Source organism: Procambarus clarkii, chromosome 45 (genome assembly GCF_040958095.1).
Source record: "Procambarus clarkii isolate CNS0578487 chromosome 45, FALCON_Pclarkii_2.0, whole genome shotgun sequence".
Classification (NCBI taxonomy): domain Eukaryota; kingdom Metazoa; phylum Arthropoda; class Malacostraca; order Decapoda; family Cambaridae; genus Procambarus; species Procambarus clarkii.
In genome coordinates this window covers 16,559,709-16,583,121 of record NC_091194.1, presented here as the reverse complement: position 1 = coordinate 16,583,121, position 23,413 = coordinate 16,559,709, and the positions used below count along the sequence as shown (strand labels likewise).

The 23,413-nt window shown below is 38.8% G+C and overlaps 1 protein-coding gene across 4 annotated transcripts; it reads right to left on the bottom strand.

Moving 5' to 3' along the window:
• Positions 1-276: 276 nt before the first annotated feature.
• LOC123769746 (methyltransferase-like 26) lies at positions 277-22,807 on the bottom strand. 4 transcript variants are annotated; one of them, XM_069301456.1, is made up of 6 exons: positions 22,659-22,673; positions 16,192-16,272; positions 15,921-16,055; positions 14,331-14,625; positions 13,252-13,470; positions 277-1,327 (listed from the first exon to the last, which is right to left on the bottom strand). In XM_069301456.1, the coding sequence occupies exons 3-6, from the start codon at positions 16,043-16,045 to the stop codon at positions 1,196-1,198; spliced, it is 771 nt and encodes a 256-aa protein (XP_069157557.1). In that variant the 5' UTR covers positions 16,046-16,055; positions 16,192-16,272; positions 22,659-22,673; the 3' UTR covers positions 277-1,195. The 4 variants fall into 4 exon arrangements, with proteins under 4 accessions (XP_069157557.1, XP_045616938.2, XP_069157556.1 ...); XM_045760982.2 differs by lacking the exons at positions 16,192-16,272; positions 22,659-22,673 and adding an exon at positions 18,735-18,802; XM_069301455.1 differs by lacking the exons at positions 15,921-16,055; positions 16,192-16,272 and having other exon boundaries at positions 22,659-22,807.
• Between the last annotated feature and the right edge of the window lie 606 nt (positions 22,808-23,413).

Below are 23,413 nucleotides of genomic sequence, written 5' to 3'. Positions count from 1 at the left end.
AACAATTAAGGACTTTTATAAAGCGGATCAGGACTTCACTTATTGATGAGTACAAACAAAACACGTCGCATTTACGCCATGAACCTAACGATTTTTTTCCCTGGAGTTTTTTCATAAATTTTTCGGAAATTTTTTTTTACATTTCTAGTTTATTTTTTCCCCTCTATTTCTCGTATACGAACTTACATGTTAACCGACGGGTCTCGTCCCCAAGGGGTTCGGAAACCAAGTGGTGCTCTGTATATATATATATATATATATATATATATATATATATATATATATATATGTATATATATATATATATATATATATATATATATATATATATATATAAACCCATTTTCCAAATGTGTCCTATGGCTATATATTTATTTCCCTGATAAAGCACCAATTAAAACATTAAGGCACCAATGCCAGAATAAACCTTCAAGAATTAGAAATATGTTATTTTCACACCTACATACCCCGTAACATTAAAATATTGATGAGAAGTACATTCCTGTGCAAAAATATAAACTATATGAACACATGTTGCTCAATGAAAATTAATACTACTTCATAGAAGCTCCACTTCCCATGAGCGAATTCCAACTCTTAACCCAAGGCTTATCCAATTTCACCGAACAGGTCATTAAATCCCTCATACAGTCTTCTTTCCAGGATTATCAGGAAAATCTGAAGTGCATAGTGGAGATGGAATTCAATTACCCCATTGTAAAAGCATATTAACCAGTTTGAACATGGAAATGGTTTTACAAGTATTGTATATTGGTTTAGGCAAAAAATATTCTTTGGTATACTGTATGTATATATATGGAGTACTGTAATTTTAAGAAAAACAATGCTTATTAGGCTAAAACAATGATAGTAAAACATGCTCAAAAAATAAAATCAATTTTTAGCAATGAATTCTCATTACAGTTACAGTCAATTTAACAAAAATATGTACACTATTGTTTAAATATTAGTCAAGTTTACCAATCATTATAGGCATATTTTACTATATATTGTTCTCAAACATGACTTGCAGCAAAAGCTATGTGGCCACATTAGAAATTAAGTTTTTCAAAGTTATTGAGTCACATTTAAAAAATGCCTTGGTCCTCAATTGCATGGAAGTTACTAAGAATTAAAGAGACCATTGCATTAATACTCTTCAAGGTGGATAAAATGCAGTACCCTAGTTTGTCTATTAAATTTTTAGCCACACAAGGATCTTGTTGTTAGCTGGCATGTTGAACATGGCATCAAATGTCATGCCATTCTTCTTGGCTTCCTTTTCCAGATCATCAACATCTCTAAGACCCCATGCTTCATTTTGTTTCTGAAAATTTATAATCAATATTATTGATGGTACATCAACTGTGTGTAGCATTTCACATTGAAACAGAAACACTAATTTCTTTTTAGCATAAAATTTTAATATTCATCTTTGTCCCTTAAAAAAAATATATACATGATAGGTTCTCTATCTTGAAAATGAGCTTGCTAGAGTGAGTGTAAATACCTAGTTTTGCCTGCAAGGGATGAGCTCTGGTTCTTTGGTCCCGCCTCTCAACTATCAATCAACTGGTGCACAGATTCCTGAGCCTACTGGGCTCTTATCATATCTACATTTGAAACTGTGTATGGAGTCTGCCTCCACCACATCACCACCTAAAGCATTCCTACTGTTAACTACTCTGATACTAAAATGGTTCTTTCTAACCTCCCTGTGGCTCATTTGGATACTCAGTTTCCACCCATATTCCCTTGTTCGCATACCCAACAGTGTTAAACAATTTATCTTTATCTACCCTGTCGATTTCTCTTAGAAATTGTGTAGGTAGTGATCATGTCTTCCCGAGTTCTCCTATCTTCCAGCGACGTTAGGTGCATTTCACTCAGCCTTTCCTCGTAACTCAAGCCTCTCAGTTCTGGGACTAGAACAGTGGCATACCTCTGAACTTTTTCCAGCTTCGTCTTTGCTTGACAAGGTATAGTCTCCATTCTGGGGCCGCATACTCCAGGATTGGTCTTACATACGTGGTATACAAGGTTCTGAAAGATTCCATACACAAGTTTCTGAAGGCAGATCTCATGTTAGCCAGCCTTGCATATGCTCCTAATGTTATTCTTTTGATGTGGGCTTCAGGAGACAGATTTGGTATGATATCAACTCCTAGATCTTTCTCTGTCCGTTTTGTGAAGGACTTCATCTCCCATTCGGTATCCCGTGTCTGGCCTTATATTTACTCCATCTAGTTTTATTACCTTGCATTTACTTGGGTTGAACTTTAGTCACCATTTGTTGGACCATTCCTTCAGTTTGTGTAGGTCATCTTGTAGCCTCATACTATCTTCCTCTGTCTTAATCCTCCTCATAATTTTTGCATCATCAGCAAACACTGAGAGGAACAAGTTTATTCCCTCTGGGAGATCATTTACATATACCATACAGTGGTACCTCAGCTTACGAATTTATTCCAGTTCCCAGAGAAGGTTCGTAACCCGAAAATTCGTAGACCGAAGCGAATTTTCCCATAAAAATGTAAATTGAATTAATCCGTTCCACAGTCCCAAAAACATTAACTTCAAAGTAAATTTTATACCTAATTCACCCAAATCTTTAGTACTAAAGTATGTACAAGTTATTGCTTACCTTTATTGATGACTTGTTAATGTATGGAAGACAGTGAGGAGGGGGCGGGGGAGGAGGAAAGGTGTTAGTGTTTGGAGTGGGAGTCTCTTTCCATTATAACATCAGGCAGTGATGATTTCTCTGGGGGTACTCTCTATGGCATTTTTTGCCTGCATACCACTAGGACCTGCTTGTGACTCACTCACTGCTTGTTTTTCTCACTAAAAACCTTTCCATAGAGACTTGTTTTTCCCTACATTGTAACACTTGTCTGTAGTGAGACATCACAGTGTCATTAAAAAGGTTAAGGCAACGGCCTACTACAGTTTGCTCTGGGTGAGTCGTTTCAACAAAAGTTTGCATTTCTTCCCATTGTCTACACCACTTCTTAATTGTTGAGGAAGGGACATTCTGTACTGCCTCCTCCCCTGAAGAAATTTCCTCAGTTGCCTCTTGTTACTGCTCCTTGTGAAGGGCTAGGATTTCTTCGGTGGTCAGTTCTTTGCTGTGTTCCTTCAACTCAACACACAACACTCAACTCTCAAAACACTGAATAACACTTTTTCAAAATTTCTCGAATCATTCCCTGCTCACTTTTAAACTCTTTCATATCTGCATCACTTGTTCCAAGGGTTTTCTTTAAAAGGTCTTCATGCAATAGCCTTGCTTTTTCACAAATAATGGCCTCTGAAACGCTATCACCTGCTAACTCCTTGTCTTGTATCCAAATTAATAACAACTTTTCAACATCCTCAAGTGTTTGTGTTCTTTGTTTCATGATTGTTGATATGCCTTTTGCCACATTAGCACTCATGTCTTTTTCTTAGTAATTACAGTACATATCATTGACATAGATTTGTTGTACTGCCTAGCTAGTTCAACAACTCGTGTACCATTTTCATGTTTACAAATGATCTCTTGTTTTTCCTCTATGGTCATCCTCACATGTGTTTTCTTGGATTGAATCTTACCACTGGCTTTCTAGGGACCCATGGCGGAATATCTATATAAATAAAAATGGAAATGTTCGTTTGTTCAAAATCGCTAATCTCCGAAAGTTCTTCACCAATTGCTTTGAAATTTTCACACAACGTTCCATTCGCATCTGAGCGAATTTTTATATACATACTATATAGATGTCACGTCTGTGATGGGAAAAACATGCTTTTTTAGAAAAAGTGTGTTTTTCATGTGAGGAAAATCTTCGAAACCTCTTTACCGATTGTTTAGAAATTTTGACACAACATTGCATTCGAATAGGTGAGTGCTTTTATATACCTACTATATACATGCCTCACCTGTGACAGGAAAAAACATGCTTTTTTTTTTAAAAACCACGCCATCTTTTGTACGTAAGAGCAACACCAGCTGTAATCTCCGAAAGTTCTCCATCGATTGCTTTGAAATTTTGACACAACGTTTTATTCGAATACGCGTGTGTATTGATATACCTACTGTATAGCTTAAACACCAGTGACAGGTAAAACCATGCTTATTTGAAAAACAGTGCCATCTGTTGCACTTAAGAGAAACACACCCTTAACCCCTTAACTGCGTTGCCTCCAAATATGACACCCCCGCAGTGCGCAGGAAATAAATTATCTGGAAAAAATTCTTTTTCTTTTTAAAGTGTCAGAAACCCTTCCCTCAGTATGGGTATGTAGAAAAAAAATCGAAATTGTACTTACTTTGGCTGCTCTGGGGTCCGTAAGTTGGGGCGTGACATCCCTGTTCATCATTCCCTGTTCGCCCGTGACGTACGCTCCCGGAGCCAGTAGGGCGCCCGGGGCGGGGCGCGCGAGTTGCCGCGAATATATTTTCGTTCATTTTTTTCGCACAGTTCCAAATACATTTTATTTGTTTTTACGTGCTAATCCTATGTATAGTGAACACGTACACTATATTATGGCAGTAAAACATCCGTACTGTCCGAAGACACTGTGTTACGTGCATGACACTTGAGTACACATATGCAGCACATATTTACTATGTATCATGCTAATTTATGTATATATATACAATCTATTTACACACTATACACTGTCACACACTACATTCACCATCAACACATTCAGAACACTTCGAGTGAGAGCAGCCACACCCAGCCAGTCTCCCTCACTCCAACATCTTACTCGCCAACATTGCTCCTCCCACTATACTGTTATAGTTCTTATTACACATGTTCTATATACCTATCTACATGTTTTATTTACCAGAACTAAGCAAGTAAGCATTGTGTAAGTATTGTGTCCAAACAGTACAGTGGCCACTATATACTGCATGAAAAATCACACAGCAGACGACGCTACGATTACGTCACCTCCCTCACCAAAATAGCTCCTCTCAACATTCTCCTGTTGCTGTTCTTACACTATATACACACACTATATATACCCATGTACATACGTTTTGCCCATAGCGAACCACTAAGCTAGTATGGCGAGCAAAACAAGAGTGCCTGCTACACATACACAATGAGGCTACCTCAATTCTCGCCCTCCCTCCCTCACCAAAATTCCTCCTTCCACAATACTACGCACAATGCTAATTATAACCACATTCCTGCTATTATCACAATCCTGGTCACTAATTCCTGTAAATGAATAATTGACCACACGTTTATTTTGAAAAGGAACCTAAGAAATCATTTGAAGATTCCTAGATGGACGAAATAATGCTGTGGTGCTGTGGCTAGCGCTGTGAACATCGTGAACAGCATTGAATCACTGATATTTGAACATTGTACCCAGTCATTATCACACTCAGGCTCTTCTATAACACTATCATAGCTAAATAATACAAGTTATATATATATTTTGACATTATTAGGCGATGCTGTGGTCACACGCTGAACAGCAGTGCTGTGCGCTCATGCTGTGAGCGCCAGCCTTGGTTGCTCACACACTACTGAGGCTCCCACACCGGGATTGTGGACCACGATTTTTTTTAAAGATGGCGTCTGTTTACAAGAGCCCCGAGGAAGCTGATGTGAACCCCATGTAGCCGCGGGAGTTTTGAATGGAACACGAAAAATACAAATACCCGGAGGCGCGTTGCGCAAACCAGACGTGAGCCTGCAGGCGCGTTGCGCAGTTTAAGGGTTAAACTAAATATGCTACGATTCCATTTCAATGTTTCTAATGGCATTGATAAATTGAATTTTCATAGATTTTGATTTATTTTAATTTTGATTTAATTATTTTGTGTGACATTACGTTGGAATTGAGCTGTGTTGTTTACCATACCGTTCATTTCAAGAGTATAAGTATAGATGCCACACCTGTGACAGGTAAAACCCATGCTTTTTTGACAAATAGCGCCATCTGTTGCATTAAGAGCAACACATGCTATACTGTACTATATATGTTACGATTCCATTTCAATGTTTCCAATTGCATTGATAAAATGAATTTTCATAGATTTTGATTTATTTTCATTTTGATTTAATTATTTTGTTTGACATTGCCTTAGAATTGAGCTGAGTTATTTACTATACCATTCATTTCGTGAGTATAGTTTACTTTTTTTCACTTTTTTTCATTTCGTTTTTTAACTTTTCTTATTATTCGGTGAGTGGAACATCAGATCATTTAATGTTCCCAATTTTCTGAAGGGAATATCAGATCATTTGGGAATGCTTCGGATGAGGGAGAGGGGAATGGTGGGGAGGACGAGGGGACGTGGGAGTTGGGGATGGTAGGGACGAGGGGACAGGGGAAGGGGGAATGATAGGGAGGGCGAAGGGACGGGGGAGTGGGAGATCGTGGGGAGGACGAGGTGACGAGGGAGTGGGAGATCATCGGGAGGACGAGGGGACTATGGAGTGGGGAATTATTGGGAGGACAAGGGGACAGAGAAGGGGATGGTGGGGAGGACTGGTGGGCAGGGGAAGGTTGCTGGGGGTCAGCAGAACTAATGCATTGCTGAGCCGCAGCAACGCGTGGCTGGGTACAGCTAGTATAATAATAACTTTTATGTTCAAATACCCAAAAATTCGAAAAGCACTGAAATTATTTATAAAGAATTCAAGCACAATTGTCACTAGACGGGAGGCACAGGTAAACTGAGGCGCGGTTGCCGTGCCACCACGCGCTAGGTCGGCTATACATGTATCAACAAACCACGTTACCTGAGGCAAAGTTCGTAACCGATTCGAATTTTATGAAGAAATTGGGCTCATAACCAGAAAAGTTCCTAAAGAGAGGCATTCGTAAGCCGAGGAGTCATTGTATCAGGAACAGTATACGCCCAAGAACTGATCCCTGAGGCACTCCCCGGGTGATGCTTCGCCACTCCGAGACCTCTCCCCTCAGTGACTCGCCGTCTTTTGTTGCTCAGGTACCCCCTTATTCAGTGGAGTACCTTCCCTTTCACTCCTGCCTGCATCTCCAGTTTGTGCACTAGTTTCGTATGTGATACTGTGTCAAAGGCTTTCTGACAATCCAAAAATATGCAGTCTGCCCACATCCCCTCCGAGAGTGAGTGCGTGCGTGCGTGCGTGCGTGCGTAATTACCTAAGTGTAGTTACAGGATGAGAGCTACGCTCGTGGTGTCCCGTCTTCCCAGCACTCTTTGTGTGTGTGTGTGTGTGTGTGTAATTACCTAAATGTAATTTTCTAAGTGTAGTTGCAAGATGAGAGCTACGCTCGTGGTGTCCCATCTTCCCAGCACTCTCTGTCATATAACGCTTTGAAACTACTGACGGTCTTGGCCTCCACCACCTTCTCACTTAACTTGTTCCAACCGTCTACCACTCTATTTGCGAAGGTGTATTTTCTTATATTTCTTCGGCATCTGTGTTTAGCTAGTTTAAATCTATGACCTCTTGTTCTTGAAGTTCCAGGTCTCAGGAAATCTTCCTTGTCGATTTTATCAATTCCTGTTACTATTTTGTACGTAGTGATCATATCACCTCTTTTTCTTCTCTCTTCTAGTTTTGGCATATTTAATGCTTCTAACCTCTCTTCATAGCTCTTGCCCTTCAGTTCTGGGAGCCACTTAGTAGCATGTCTTTGCACCTTTTCCAGATTGTTGATGTGCTTCTTAAGATATGGGCACCACACAACAGCTGCATATTCTAGCTTTGGCCTAACAAAAGTCATGAACAATTTCTTTAGTATATCGCCATCCATGTATTTAAAAGCAATTCTGAAGTTAGAAAGCATAGCATAGGCTCCTTACACAATATTCTTTATGTGGTCCTCAGGTGATAGTTTTCTATCTAGAACCACCTTACCTTACCTTACCTTGAGGTGCTTCCGGGGCTTAGTGTCCCCGCGGCCCGGTCGTCGACCAGGCCTCCTGGTTGCCGGACTGATCAACCAGGCTGTTGGACGCGGCTGCTCACAGCCTGACGTATGAGTCACAGCCTGGTTGATCAGGTATCCTTTGGAAGTGCTTATCCAGTTCTCTCTTGAACACTGTGAGGGGTCGGCCAGTTATGCCCCTTATGTGTAGTGGAAGCATGTTGAACAGTCTCGGACCTCTGATGTTGATAGAGTTCTCTCTCAGAGTACCAATTGCACCTCTGTTTTTCAACGGGGGTATTCTGCACATCCTGCCATGTCTTCTGGTCTCATGTGATGTTATTTCTGTGTGCAGGTTTGGGACCAGCCCCTCTAATATTTTCCATGTGTAAATTATTATGTACCTCTCCCGCCTGCGCTCAAGGGAGTACAGTTTTAGGCTCTTTAGTCGGTTTTAGTAGATGTTTTACTGAGTGGATTCTAGCAGTAAAGGATCTCTGCACGCTCTCCAGGTCAGCAATTTCTCCAGCTTTGAAAGGTGCTGTCATTGTGCAGCAGTACTCCACTCTAGAGAGCACAAGCATTTTGAAAAGTATCATCATCGGTATAGCATCTCTAGTGTGAAAAGTTCTTGTTATCCAACCTGTCATTTTTCTTGCAGTTGTGACGGCTACTTTATTGTGTTCTTTAAAGGTAAGGTCTTCCGACATGAGTACACCCAGATCCTTTACATTGCCTTTTCGTTCTATGTTATGATTTGCCTGAGTTTTGTACGTGGTTTACGTTTTTATATTTTCATTTCTTCCATAGCGCATGAGCTGCAACTTATCTTCGTTAAACACCATATTATTTTCTGTAGCCCATAGAAAGACCTGATCTACATCTGACTGGAGGTTCGTCGTGTCCTCTATGTTGCCTACTCTCATGAAGATCCTAGTGTCATCTGCAAAGGATGATACAGTGCTATAGGTTGTGTTCTTGTCTATGTCCGATATGAGGATGAGAAAAAGTACTGGAGCAAGCACAGTACCCTGGGGGACTGAGCTCTTCACGGTTGATGGGCTGGATTTTATTTTGTTGACTATTACACATTGGGTTCTGTTGGTCAGGAAATTGTAGATCCATCTGCCTATTTTTCCGGTAATTCCTTTTGAACGCATTTTATGTGCAATAACACCATGGTCACATTTATCAAAAGCTTTTGCGAAATCTGTGTAAATTACATCAGCGTTTTGTTTGTCTTCCATAGCATCTAATGCCATATCATAGTAGTCCAGCAACTGCGACAGGCAAGAGCGCCCTGTTCTGAACCCATGTTGTCCGGGGTTATGGAGTTGCTGTGATTCCATGTATTTTGTGATCTTACTTCTTAGCACTCTCTCAAAAATTTTTATGATGTGCGATGTTAGTGCTATCGGTCTGTAATTTTTTGCCTCTGCCTTATTTCCTCCTTTATGAAGTGGTGCTATCTCTGCTGTTTTTAGTATATCAGGAATAACGCCAGTATCTAGGCTTTGTCTCCACAGAATGTGGAGGGCCTGCGATAGTGTTTTTTTAGTTTTTTATGAATATGGAGTTCCAAGAATCCAGGCCTGGTGCAGAGTGCATAGGCATACTGTTTATGGCTTCTTCAAAATCCAGTGGGGATAGGGTGACGTCTGATATATGTTTTGATGTTGGTATCGTATCCATGAAAAATTCATTTGGGTTATCAATCTTTAGTGTGTTTAATGGCTCACTGAAATCAGAGTCGTACTGCGTCCTCAGTAGCTCGCTCATTTCTTTGTTGTCATCGGTGAAAGTTCCATCTCCCTTTCTCAGGGGCCCGATACTAGATGTGGTTTTTTATCTTGATTTTGCATAGGAGAAAAAATATTTCGGATTTCTTTCTATTTCACTGATGGCCTTTTGCTCTTTTTGCCTCTCCTGGGTTTTGTATGATTCTTGTAGCTTCCGTTCAATTGTTTCTATTTCTCTACCTAACCTTCTTCCCTGTTCTTGAGATAGGGTGCGACTCTCAAGTTGTTCCGCGATTCGTTTTCTTCGCCTATATAGGGAACGACGTTCCCGTTCCAATCTGCATCTCTTCCTCTTTTTTCTTAAGAGGTATGTGGTTTGAACATATTTCTAGTGCTACCGAGCTTATTTTTTCCAGGCACTGGTTCAGGTTTGCATTTTCTAGCTGTTCTTCCCAGTTTATTTCTGTGAAGTCCTGGTTTATTTGCTCCCAGTTTATCTGTTTATTATTGAAGTTGAATTTGCTGAAATCTCCTCCACTGGAAATCTGGACTGGTTTTGAAGGTCTACTCCCCATGGTTGTCATAACTTCAATTAAGTTGTGATCTGAGTAACAGGTATTTGTAATCATTATGTTTCTGATCAATTCATCATTATTAGTGAAAATGAGGTCCAGCGTGTTCTCCTTCCTAGTTGGTTCTACTATTTGCTGGTTTAAGGCAAACCTGTCGCACATCCGTAGCAGGTCATTTGCGTGTGCCTGTTCATTTAGGCTACTTCCTGGTATTCTTTCTGATATTACTGTATTAGCCAGGTGCTTCCATTTCAGGTGCCGTAGGTTGAAGTCCCCAAGCAGGATGATGTTCAGAGCTGGATTTGTGAGGTTTTCCAAGCAGTGTTCTATTTTCATTAGTTGGTCTTTAAACTGCTGAGGGTTTGCCTCCGGTGACTTATATACAAGGACAATAACTACATTTAAAATCTCTATTTTGATTATCAGCACTTCCACCATATCATTTGAGGTGTTTAGCAGCTCAGTACAGATGAGTGTGTCTTTGATGTAGAGGCTGACCCCACCCTGAAGCCGGTGTTTCCTATCACATCTGAAAAGATTGTACTCTGAGATCCACATTTCACCATCATGGTAGTCCTTTGTTAGGCTGCAAACACTGCATTTGCCTCATGAAGGAGACCATCTATAAAGTTAACTTTGTTGGATTTGCGTGTTTTTATACCCTGGATGTTGGCAAATATAAATGATGTTATCGTGTTAGTGGAAGTGCTGGAAGCCTTACTTGGTGTTAATATCTGAGGCTCTGGTAAGGAGGCCACTGTGTTTGCGTCCAGGGTGTGTCGTTTTGGAAGTGATTCGTCCAGTTTTGGTAGTAGGACGGGTGTTGTCTGGTGTAGTACCTGTGTGCTTGTTGATAATTTGAATTCCAGTCTTGTGGGTATCTCCGTTCCCCTCTGTAATCCTGTAGTGGTTCCATCTGACTGTTCCTCTCTCTTATATTTACTACTCTGTTTCTGCCTTCCTGTAAAAAATTTCCAGTAGTGTCATATTGATCTTCCCGTCTATAACGCTGTGTACCTCTCACATGGAATTCCGGACACTGAAGATTGTAGCATTTTTTGTCCCTAATTGAAAATTGACATAATTTAGGGTGGAAGTATCTACACCCTGTTCCAAAACGGCATGTACCCCTCTCCAACATGTTCCTGCATTTTTGAGGATGCAGAAAATGGCATTTTGCTCCTAATTTTCCATATTTGCATATTCCTTTAGCGTAGAATTTGCAAATATGTTCCGGTTTTGCGTTTTTCAAGGTATTTATATCTGTGACTGTCTTGTCTACCTCTTTATTGGAGCCATCTCCGTTTTTCGTCCCAATTCCTTCATCTATGCACTCTGTCTCACTGTTGCTCTCATCATTTATATTATCTGGCTCTGCAATATTGCTGTTATTTTGTACCACAATAGTCTCCTCCTCCACACTACTGCTGCGGTTCTCTAAACTATCTGTTCCTGAGTTTTGGTCGTTATCCAATGTTGACTTTTCCCAGTCCGCATATATCACTGGTAGCCTGTCTGTGAATGATAATCTCTGTGACTCGGGAATGCTTTTCATCAGTTTAGTTATGTTCTCTAACATTAATCTGTCATCTTTGCAAACCCAGTAAATTCCTTGCCTTTTTATGCATCCACCCCTAGTACTGGACCACCCCTAGATCTCTTTCTTTATCAGAATTCTTTAAAGATTTCTCACATAATATATAGGTTGTGTGGGGTCTATGTTCTCCTATTCCACATTCCATAACATGACATTTATTAACATTAAATTCCATTTGCCAAGTGGTGCTCCATATACTTATTTTGTCCAGGTCTTCTTGAAGGGCATGACAATCATCTATGTTTCTTATTTTCCCTATTATCTTAGCATCATTAGCAAACATATTCATATAATTCTGTATTCCATCTGGTAGATCGTTTATGTAGACAATGAACATTACCAGTGCAAGAACTGAAATCTGGTGTACAGATTTCCAAACATACTGTGCTGTTTCATAGCTACATTTGAAACTGTGCATGGAATCAGCCTCCACCACAACACTTCCTAATGCATTCCATTTACTAACTACTCTGACACTGAAAAAGTTCTTTCTAACGTCCCTGTGGCTCATTTGGGTACTAAGTTTCCACCTGTGTCCCCTTGTTCATGCCCCATGCTAAACAGTTTATCTTTATCTATCCTGTCAATTACTCTTCATAACAATGTAACAGAAAACTCCTCACCTCTGAAGGATTCGAACCCAGACAGTCAGGAGCTCTATGCACCATGTCTAGTACTTTCACCACTAGGCCACACTGACGTAAAAGAACTGGAAGTTGCCAGACCTTTAATCCAATTCCTAACAGCACTCCTGTTTAGGTTCTGAAGACTTCCTTAAGTTGTCAGACTTAACCCCTTAAGCTGTTAAGCTTAAGCTAAGGGTCTGATGACTTCCAATTCTTTTAACAGTCAGTGTGGCCTAGTGGTGAAAGTACTGGACACGCCAAGGTGCATGGAACCCCTGGCTGTCTGGGTTCGAATCCAGAGGTGAGGAGTTTTCTGTTGCATATTGGCTTGGGGACCATTCAAGCTTGTTCACATTTTATTTCTGTGTGTGTATGTATATGTATGTATGTATATTATATATATATATATATATATATATATATATATATATATATATATATATATATATATATATATATATATATATATATATATATTATATATATATATATATATATATATATATATATATATATATATATATATATATATATATATATATATATATATATATATATATATTATATATATATATATATATATATATATATATATATATATATATATAAATATATATATATATATATATAAATATATATATATATATATATATATATATATATATATATATATATATACACAACCAGTGCTGGCTACTTTATAATACACTATTTACATTAGTAAAATCATAAAAACAATTATACAGTACATGTACAGTATATGAAATTCTAGAATACATAAAATTAAACAAAAAATACAGTACCTTCTCTTTCATTACTTCTCATACTTAACCAATGATGATAATTACCTTCAAAGAAGCATTAAAAGAAACATTGCTCTCAGGAGTAATCTCTCCATGTATGGCATAAGGTCCATAAGTAATCATAATGCCACTGGTTTTAAGCAGCTTTCCCGCAGAAGCAAACAAGCCTTCAGTGCACACCCAGGGTGTGATATGGACCATATTGATGTTCATAATCAAGTCCAGAGACTTCTCAGCAAAAGCTCCCGGCCATTCACTGATCGGCTGGAATTAAATACAAAGTTCAACATTACCAAGTTGCAAAAGACAGTCATACCACACAGCTTTAACCTGCCACCCATGTGTTTGTAAACTACTACATACACTACATTAATTCCTGTGGTCTGGGACAGGAAGCCTGTACAAAGGGTTGTACTGAGGTCTCATCCTCCACCCCAAGGACAAACCTAATGACCTTTCCTAGGATGCAACCCACAGTAGTTGCCTAACTCCCTGGTATTATTTACTACTAGGTAAACAGAGGCAATAGGTAAAAAGAAACATGCCCACTCATTTCTATTGCACCTGGGAATTGAACCCAGGACCCTTGACTGAGCTGAGAACAAAGACCACTATACTACTAGGTACACATGCTGTACCTTAATAGTTCTGAACAGATAGCAGTCCTTATACTATAATATATTGCTATAACTTGCTACAAAGTCAAAATTAATTCCTCAAAACTTATATCGCTATGAGAAATACCTAATAAATTCAATCAAAAAATAAATCTTTTAAAATAAATGTCAATGAAATATACTGTACACAGAAATCAAATTAGCCTGTTAATTATATGTAGAGTACAGGCATACATTCGTCATATTTGTATAAAATCTTTTAAGAAACCAAACTAATAATTAAATTATTAAAACTAAATCAATAGTACAACAGAATTGGACAGTGCTGTAATATACAGTACTCGGAAATCTTTTAAACATGTATTCACACATTTAAGCTACACACTAAAGTTGCAATGTAGCCTGCAATGTCATGCAATGAAGGCTTCAAGAAAATGTATCTTTCCTCATGCACATTACTACAATCATTTTATAGATTTTGTACAAAAATCATCAAGGGTACTTTACCTTTGTTACATCAATTGCTAATGGATTCTTTACATTTTCCAACTTTTCATCGGTAATATATTCCTTAATGCTTTCAATATACTTTTCATCCATATCAGACGGCTGCCATGTTATGTTCTTAAATTTGTTGGCAAAATAAACCACATGCTGACCACTTCCAGAGGCAACTTCCAATGCCGATAACGGAGGAGAGCCTGCGCCAAGCTTCTCTGGTATGACGTCTTCCAACACTTTTAAGATGGGCTCTTTATTCTTTTCTGCAGCCTCTACTACAACCTTTGACTGAGACATGGCCCTGGAAAAGTATTAGTTATTGCTATTAATTCCAGCTTTTAAATCTGAAAAACAGAAAAACATTCCTTCCCTTCCCAAGTCTTTATAATCAATGCCTGAAATGCTATGTATGTTAGGGGCTTTACATGAAGGTACCATTATACTCTTTTATATACTGTACATATACTGTATATAAAAATTAAGTCAAATGTATCTTTGTATAAAAAGATGTTTTGTTAATTTAACATAAAAAATTTCATTAAACTGTACACTGCCTTCAAAATGAGTAACATGCTGCAGAATGTTGTTGGCATACAAGTGATATGCTAAGCAGAACAGAATGTACATTAAACTCACAAAGGGTAACCACGATTACTTTACTATAGTAGTGGTTACCATTCTCATACAAAATTTATTCCTTATAAATGATGAAATCACAATAACATGATATAGCCATGAGAAAATCAAATTTTACATCATTATAATAAGAGAATTTTTAGAAAATGACCAGACACCAATTTGTCCATTTATAGCAAATGAGAGCAGTGATCAGCTGACCAACCACAGCCTTAACTTTTTTCTCCTTACATGAATCTTCAATACTGTACCATGTACTGCATTTGGTGAAAGCAAATACTGTACCAACTGATACCAAAATTTAATAAGATTGCTGCTTTATTATGGTAAAGAATCCATGCTAAAGTATGTAAAAACCATTATCATTCTATTTTCTACTTTCATTGAATTGGAAGATGGAGATGGTCAAAAGATTCTGGGAAAAACCATGCACCAATTCATCCACACTACATAGCATCACACAGCCTCTGCAAGGTCTCACTCCAGCAAACCATCTATGCACGTTTCACTGTTTTAATACAAATAGATGTAAAGTCCTTTTTGTGTCTTGACAAATGTCAAACATTCACTCGACTTATTTTGCCTAAACTTATTCCCCATCACTTCTTGTGCACTGTACACACACAGTCCAGATGGCTTCCTAAAACACTAACAAAAGCATGTTCCAGTAGTATGATAATTATCATTATCTAGTTGCAACATAGTAATGAAAGCTTTCAAATGAAGTGAGCATTTCTATTTAGTGCCATCCCTGGAGAAAAAAAAGAAAAAGAGGAGAAACAAGTAATATTGTTATCAAAATGGGCACAAAACTCAGTCTAATACAGTAGTAGTGTTTAATAAAACAAAAATGAAAATACAGTAGTGAAAAATAACAAACTCTTGGTGCAACAGAATTCAAATTGCAGCAGTAGGGCCCATGTGTTCTCAATATTGATATTGTCAACATTATAAAAGTACCTTGTGATTTTGTAGTTAATGATCTTGGTAGAAAGACGACTTAGGTTGAAGTTCTGGGCACTGCACAAAGATTGTGTGCCATTCCTTAATATAAATTGAGTGCATTTACAAATCTGGTTCAGCATCTCAGTTAGTCTGTGAGAGGGAATCTTGAGTGCTATTTCTCATGCTTGAATTGCTGTATAATTTGCTGAATATTAAACATATTTATCATATATTTAAAGGGGTAAAATAAAATTTTGCACCTAAATGGGTAAAAAGAATAGAGTACTTTACTAAGGGCCCTGAAGCCAGAAACTTGTTTATCTTGATAGATGTTTGAAACCCTTCCCAGGTCACCTTCAGGCCAAAACTGCTGAAAGGTCCAAATTGGTTAACAAATATTTAGTTTTTCCACTTCTCCCCCCCCCCCTCCACCTCAGATGCTTAGTTCTAAATTAATATTGGAAACCACTTTGAAATACTGGTACTAGAGAAAATTTAGGTTTTATCTTAAAGGCTAATTATTCCACTACTGAAGCAGTAACCCTATCGTTAAATACCTAGAACGCTGCGGTGTTCTTCAAGGAAAAAAAATCTAATTTTCTGTTGTCTGGGATAAAAATGCTAGTGACTGAATTTAACCATCTGTGTTCCACTACACCTAACCAAACCTGTCCCAACCTGTCCCTACCATGGTCACTAGATACAGTGGCTACCAGGTAAATTACAGGTTTAGCACATCATTTTTGGAAATGGTAGCAAGCTACTCAGACAAAGGAATTCTGGTTGATGTAGTAAACGTGGATTTTGCTACAGCCTTTGATAAGGTACCACATGAAAGACTAGCTAGGAAATTACAGGCACATGGAATAAATGGTAAAATACTAGTATTTTGATTAAAACAAAGAAAAAAAGTCATGCTAAATGGGAATGAATCTGACTGGATAAATGTGGTAAATGGGTCACCACAGGGGTCCATTTTGGGGTCAACCCTTTTTGTCATATACATCAATGTCAGATGAGAATATTACAAACCACATCATCAAATTTGGAAATGACGCAGATTTATGGTAAAGTGGAAAATGATGATACTGAAACCTTAAAAAAAGACCTACATGAACTCTACAAATGGTCAGAGAACTGGCAAATGCATTTTAATATTGACAAATGCAAGACCGTGCATGTGGGGCTTTTAATAGCCCATGCCACAACTACCAAATTAATAACATTACATTACAGCAGACTGGCAAAGAAAAGGACTTTGGAGTCAAAATTCACACTCAATGAATTTTGCACAACAGGTAGAAGCAGCAGTCAGAAAAGCTAACCAAACCCTTGGAATAATCAAGTGTACTTTTGAATTTAAGGAAAAGAAGGTAGCGATTCAATTGTATAAATCTTTGGTGTGCCCCCACCTGGATTATTGCATCCAGGCATGGAGACCACATCTTCAGGACATAACTGCTCTCAAGAAAGTGCAACACCAGGCAACAAAAATCATTCCAGAGCTAAGCCAACTATCGTATCAGGAAAGATTGAGGGCCACAGGACTAACAACACTGCAAACCAAGAATGAGAGGGTAAGTTCATGAGAGGTAAAAGTTCATTGGAACTTTTAAAATACTAAAGAATTTGGAAGATATTGATCCGGAAAATTTCTTCAAAAGGTCGGATGTAACACAACCAAAGAGCAATGGTTTCATGCTCAACAAGTCACAATGTAGGACTGAGAAGAGGAGATGCTTCTTCACCCAAAGGGTTATATATAACCATGAAACCACATACCCACCGAAGCCGTAAATGCCTAAAACTCTGTTAAATTTTAAGGTCAAACTGGAAAAGATCATCAGGACAAATGAGAGGACTTTTAACAAGCCACCAACTTCCTGTCCTTGTCAAGGCCACTAGTGTTAGTGGCCCTAAGTAAATCAGGTAAAAATAAATTAATAAAATCCTTTAAAAAAAAATCCTAATTTCTAAACCACTTTGGCTGGACAGTAGAGTGACTATCTTGAAATCTTGAGATTATCTTGAGATGATTTCGGGGCTTAGTGTCCCCGCGGCCGAGTCCTCAACCAGGCCTCCACCCCCAGGAAGCAGCCCTTGACAGCTGACTAACTCCCACGTACCTATTTACTGCTAGGTAACAGGGACATCAGGGTGAAAGAAACTCTGCCCATTGTTTCTCGCCAGCGCCTGGGATTGAACCCAGGACCACTGGATCACGCGTACAGTGTCCTGTCCACTCAGCCACCAGCTCCCAGAAGTGACGGTCTCGCTTTATGCAGGTCAGCATTCAATCCCCGACCGTCCAAGCGGGCACCATTCCTTTCACCCCGTCACCCCAAATCCTTATCCTGATCCATTCCCAGTGCTATATAGTCCTTATGGCTTGGCACTCTCCTGATATCCCCCCCCCACCTTTACATTGTCCACTCAATATAAGGTGTGGAAGAGTATATAGATCAAGAGTATTTGGATCAAGTCATTTTATTGCCATTCAAAGTTATTACACCAACTCTAATGCCTCAAGTGAGGCCGTTTAACTTGTTTTAACAGAAAACAAGAAACAATTCCGAAACATTTTACCTAACCATTGCTTACAGGCAACATAAAATAGGAAAGTGGATTCATTCCTTGAAAGTGCACGGTTTCTCTGCCAATACTAGTTACAAGAAGCTCAAAATACATGTCGCGGACGTTCAAACGTGAACAAAATTGAACCCCAACACCTCCAAAATCCTACGGTTTACATAACTATACTTCCCATAGGTCATGAGTCATAATACAGAGGTAATAACTGTGTTGAATGCAGCGTTAAGAAGCAGTCACCTGGCGACCGCCTGACAACACGTGTTAGTGTGTGTGTTGACATATGACGTCATCACATTCTTGCCAGACTTCACAATGTAAACAGAATAATAGGAAATTATTAAAATTAAAAATTAATTAACTAGGGACTTCATTATAATTGTGCATTTTACGAATCAGACCGATATCACGTTTAGCGATAAATATAAACAGGGAGAAAATTAATTACAGTTCGCACGAGACAATCGCACTAGTTTCCTCTTTTAGAACACACAGATGGTGTTGGTGATGTGGCAACGATTACGAATTATTTTATTGCCTAGTTTTAGGAAAATTATGAATCATATATAAATGCACGAATACTTGTACGATGCTTTAATTTAGCTTATTTATTATGCACCCAATACCCATCTTGTGGGGCGGTAATTGATTGATTGATGAAGATTAAGCCACCCAAAAGGTGGCCCGGGCATGAATAGCCCGTAAGTGGTGACCCTTTTGAGCCATTACCAGTATCAATAGATGATGCTGGAAATCTGTGGAGGTGCGACTGCGCCCTGCGTGACGGGAGATGTCTCATGTGTGTGGGCGGTAGTGGAAAGGGTTACAGAAGCACATAATGGGCTCAGGGACTGAACCCCACAATTCATTTAGCTAAGCAAGTTACAATCTTGATGAGCTAGTTACAAAATTCAGTACAAGTCATCACACCATAAATGGGTTCGAGATCGACCACAAGTACAGTTTCTAAATTAAGCAACTGACATATGTTCAGAGCAAGTGTCACAATTAATATGTTTGTCCTGCATGTACGATGTCCACAGAACTCAATATTTCGAGCAAACCCTTAAAATAGTTAACATGCAATTGATGAGGCCTAGGTACTCCCTTTTGTGGTATTATGTTCTTATTATCCACCAAATGTGTTGTTACCCTGTTCTAAAATCCTTCATATAGCATAGGGTTTTTAGTTTAGTTCATTTATTATGCATCCCATACCCATCTTGTGGGCGGTGGTGGAAAGGATTATATGCTTCAGTAACCCTTTCCACCGTCGCCCACAAGATGGGTATGGGGTGCATAATAAATTAAACTAAAAACCCTATTCTATATGAAGGATTTTTATTAAAAAAAATACCTTCCGATGTCGAGTCAAATAGAGAATTCATGTATTGTGTATTGTTCATGTATTGTATTGTCAATTCATGTATTGTCCATTCATGTATTGTGTTTGGCGTCTCGTCCAACCTGATCCCATTCTCAGAACTTTTGTGTCTGATTAAATACTATTAAGTACATATTCTAATTATCAAGTTCAAGTTCAAGTATGTTTATTGAGATAAGAAAGAAATACATCTCAAAGGGATAGAGTAGCTTAGGCTATTTCTACCCCCATTCTAATTATCAAGGTAGGGCTTCCTAATGTATTCTGGAAGCCTCCTCTAGTCTTCCTGTATTCATCATTATACATCCGCGAATATCGACATGTACAGTTTGAATTCCTCTGTTAAATCACGTAGTGAATATTAAGCCGCCACAAGAGGTGGCACGCGCATGAGTAGCTCGTAAGTGGGAGATTTTTTTAAGTGACTGATCTTTGGTCGTGAAGATGTCTATTCTTGCCGCCTTGTGATATATATTCTCTTACCCAATAACAGCACCTCAGGTTATCCCACATTACGCAAGTTAATATAGAACCCTTTGAGCGGTACAGTATCTTAGACAAAATAGGAAACGTGATTAATGGCCCCCTTATCTTCTCTACCTCTGGAGCGTTCACAAAGCAGTTACGCAAGTACTTACGAACGTGTACATCTTTCCTCAATCATTGACAGCTTTGGTTACATTTATTAAACAGTTTACAAGCATGAAAACTTCCCAGTCAACTGTTGTTATTGTTATAAACAGCTTCCTGGTACTTCGGAGCTCATTATCTGTTTAATAATTGTAAACAAAGCCGCCAAAGATTGACAAAAGATGTATAGGTTCGTAAGTGTTTGCGTAACTGCTTCGTGAATTCTGACCCCTGGTTATTGTGCCTGCCAGAATTCCAGATTTGTCAGTTAAAGCTTTCTTTAACTAAAACCATGTTGGCACTTTATTAGTTTCCCTTCTTTCACAGTATTTATATAGGCTTTAGCTTGTTTTATCTATTTTTTTATTTTTTATTCAGGGATATTCCTGCGTGGGCCCTAAGCCTCTGGCTGGCCCACTAAGTGTTGCTTGTTTCTGTTTTACTTGGGCGGAGTATGAGTATTTATGACTCGCATGGTCGCTTCAGTAAGATTTTGTCCCATGTGTTCAACAACTTCTTCTGCTCTGTTGAATCTAAGTTGAAATCTTGTTGGGTTTGTAACTGTGCACTATGTTAGATAATGTTCCTGTGGTCTGTCGGGCATATTTTTATCTATTCCAAGTCATGCATGTCAGATACACAGTGGGCTTCGTGTTGAATGCCTCTTGTAGCTTTTCTACAATATAGATACGATACTGTATTTGAACTTTATAACTTCTGTAACTTTCCCCTTTTAATATAAGCATTAAATATATATTATATATATATATATATATATATATATATATATATATATATATATATATATATATATATATATATATCGTGACTAGCTTTGGTGAAGTGACTGAAGGGGGAGGTGTTACATTAAGGGGGAGGTGTTACATGAAGGGGGTGGGGGGTGTTACATGAAGTAGGAGGTGTTACATGAAGTGGGGGGTGTTACATGAAGTGGGGGGTGTTACATGAAGTGGGGAGGTGTTACATGAAGTGGGAGGTGTTACATGAAGGGGGAGGTGTTACATGAAGGGTGAGGTGTTACATGAAGGGGAGGTGTTACATGAAGGGGGAGGTGTTACATGAAGGGGGAGGTGTTACATGAAGGGGGAGGTGTTACATGAAGGGGGAGGTGTTACATGAAGTGGGAGGTGTTACATGAAGTGGGAGGTGTTACATGAAGGGGGAGGTGTTACATGAAGGGGGAGGTGTTACATGAAGTGGGAGGTGTTACATGAAGTGGGGGGTGTTACATGAAGGGGGAGGTGTTACATGAAGTGGGAGGTGTTACATGAAGTGGGAGGTGTTACATGAAGTGGGAGGTGTTACATGAAGTGGGAGGTGTTACATGAAGTGGGGGTGTTACATGAAGTGGGAGGTGTTACATGAAGAGGGAGGTGTTACATGAAGAGGGAGGTGTTACATGAAGAGGGAGGTGTTACATGAAGGGGGAGGTGTTACATGAAGGGGGAGGTGTTACATGAAGGGGGAGGTGTTACATGAAGGGGAGGTGTTACATGAAGGGGAGGTGTTACATGAAGAGGGAGGTGTTACATGAAGAGGGAGGTGTTACATGAAGAGGGAGGTGTTACATGAAGGGGGAGGTGTTACATGAAGGGGGAGGTGTTACATGAAGGGGAGGTGTTACATGAAGGGGGAGGTGTTACATGCAGTGAGCTGGGTGTGGCTATTAAGTAGACATTGCAAAATCAGAGCAAAAATGGGAACAATACCGAAATATACCAAACTTAAGGCAAAATGTTACTGCCATTAACTTTAGTTTTGTAAACTAGAGAACTGTAACGAGGTTTCTCCAGCGAGGGCAGTTAATTAAGTCAGTTCTAGACAGACATATGTTACTCTCCCGCGTGGTCTAACACCACACAAAACATATATAAAGCAATACATATTATATAAAGCTTTCTATACTACAAAAATACAGCTACATATTTTCTCTCTGACGTAGAAACCGCAGTTATTCGGGCCGCGTGAGTCATCGTTCACCCGGGTCAAACAAGCCTCTATCGACGTACCGACACTAATTACCACATTCTTCACCAAACTATACAACTCGGAGCACACTTAAACTTTACATCTCTCTATCATATGAGAACATCCCAGCCATTACAGGAGAAGAGACACGAGGTACTTACGAGGGTGCGGGAAGAGAGCCGTGCAGGGCGGTGGTGTCTACAGGTATCCAAGGGGTCGAAATCCGCACCAGCTGGATTCAACGGAACCACAGTTGCCAGATCTCCTTGGTTGCTTCATCCCTCCCCGGAGCCATAGTTGCCAAGTCGTTCTAATCCACAAATAATATCCACATAATCATACAAATATCTTATTTATATACAACTTTTACAAATGGGTTTGAAGTACAATACATGATAACATTTTGAGTAGTTTACCTATTACAGTATATGTGTTTAAATATATCCGCCGGTGTTTCAGTATTTATCCTGACGCTTCTTAATTTGTGGTTTTTCACAGGCTATATTACCAATGTAAATATTATACTATGACTTCTTTGTTTTTTTGCGTATTATAATAAGTACGTGAATATTAATTGTATTTTGTCGCATGTTACCAACACATAATTACAACACCTTTCCCCGCGGCTTTTAAAATATTAAGGAGCTTGGGTTGGTGCCACTGCATGATATCTATATTCATTGATATCTATACCTTCTGATATTTATGTCTACTAATATCTATATCTAGATATATATATAACCTCTGATATCTATATCTAGATATATATATAACCTCTGATATCTATATCTAGATATATATATAACCTCTGATATCTATATCTAGATATATATATAACCTCTGATATCTATATCCACTGATATCTATATGCACTAATATCTATATTCACTTAGATATATATATATATCCACTGATA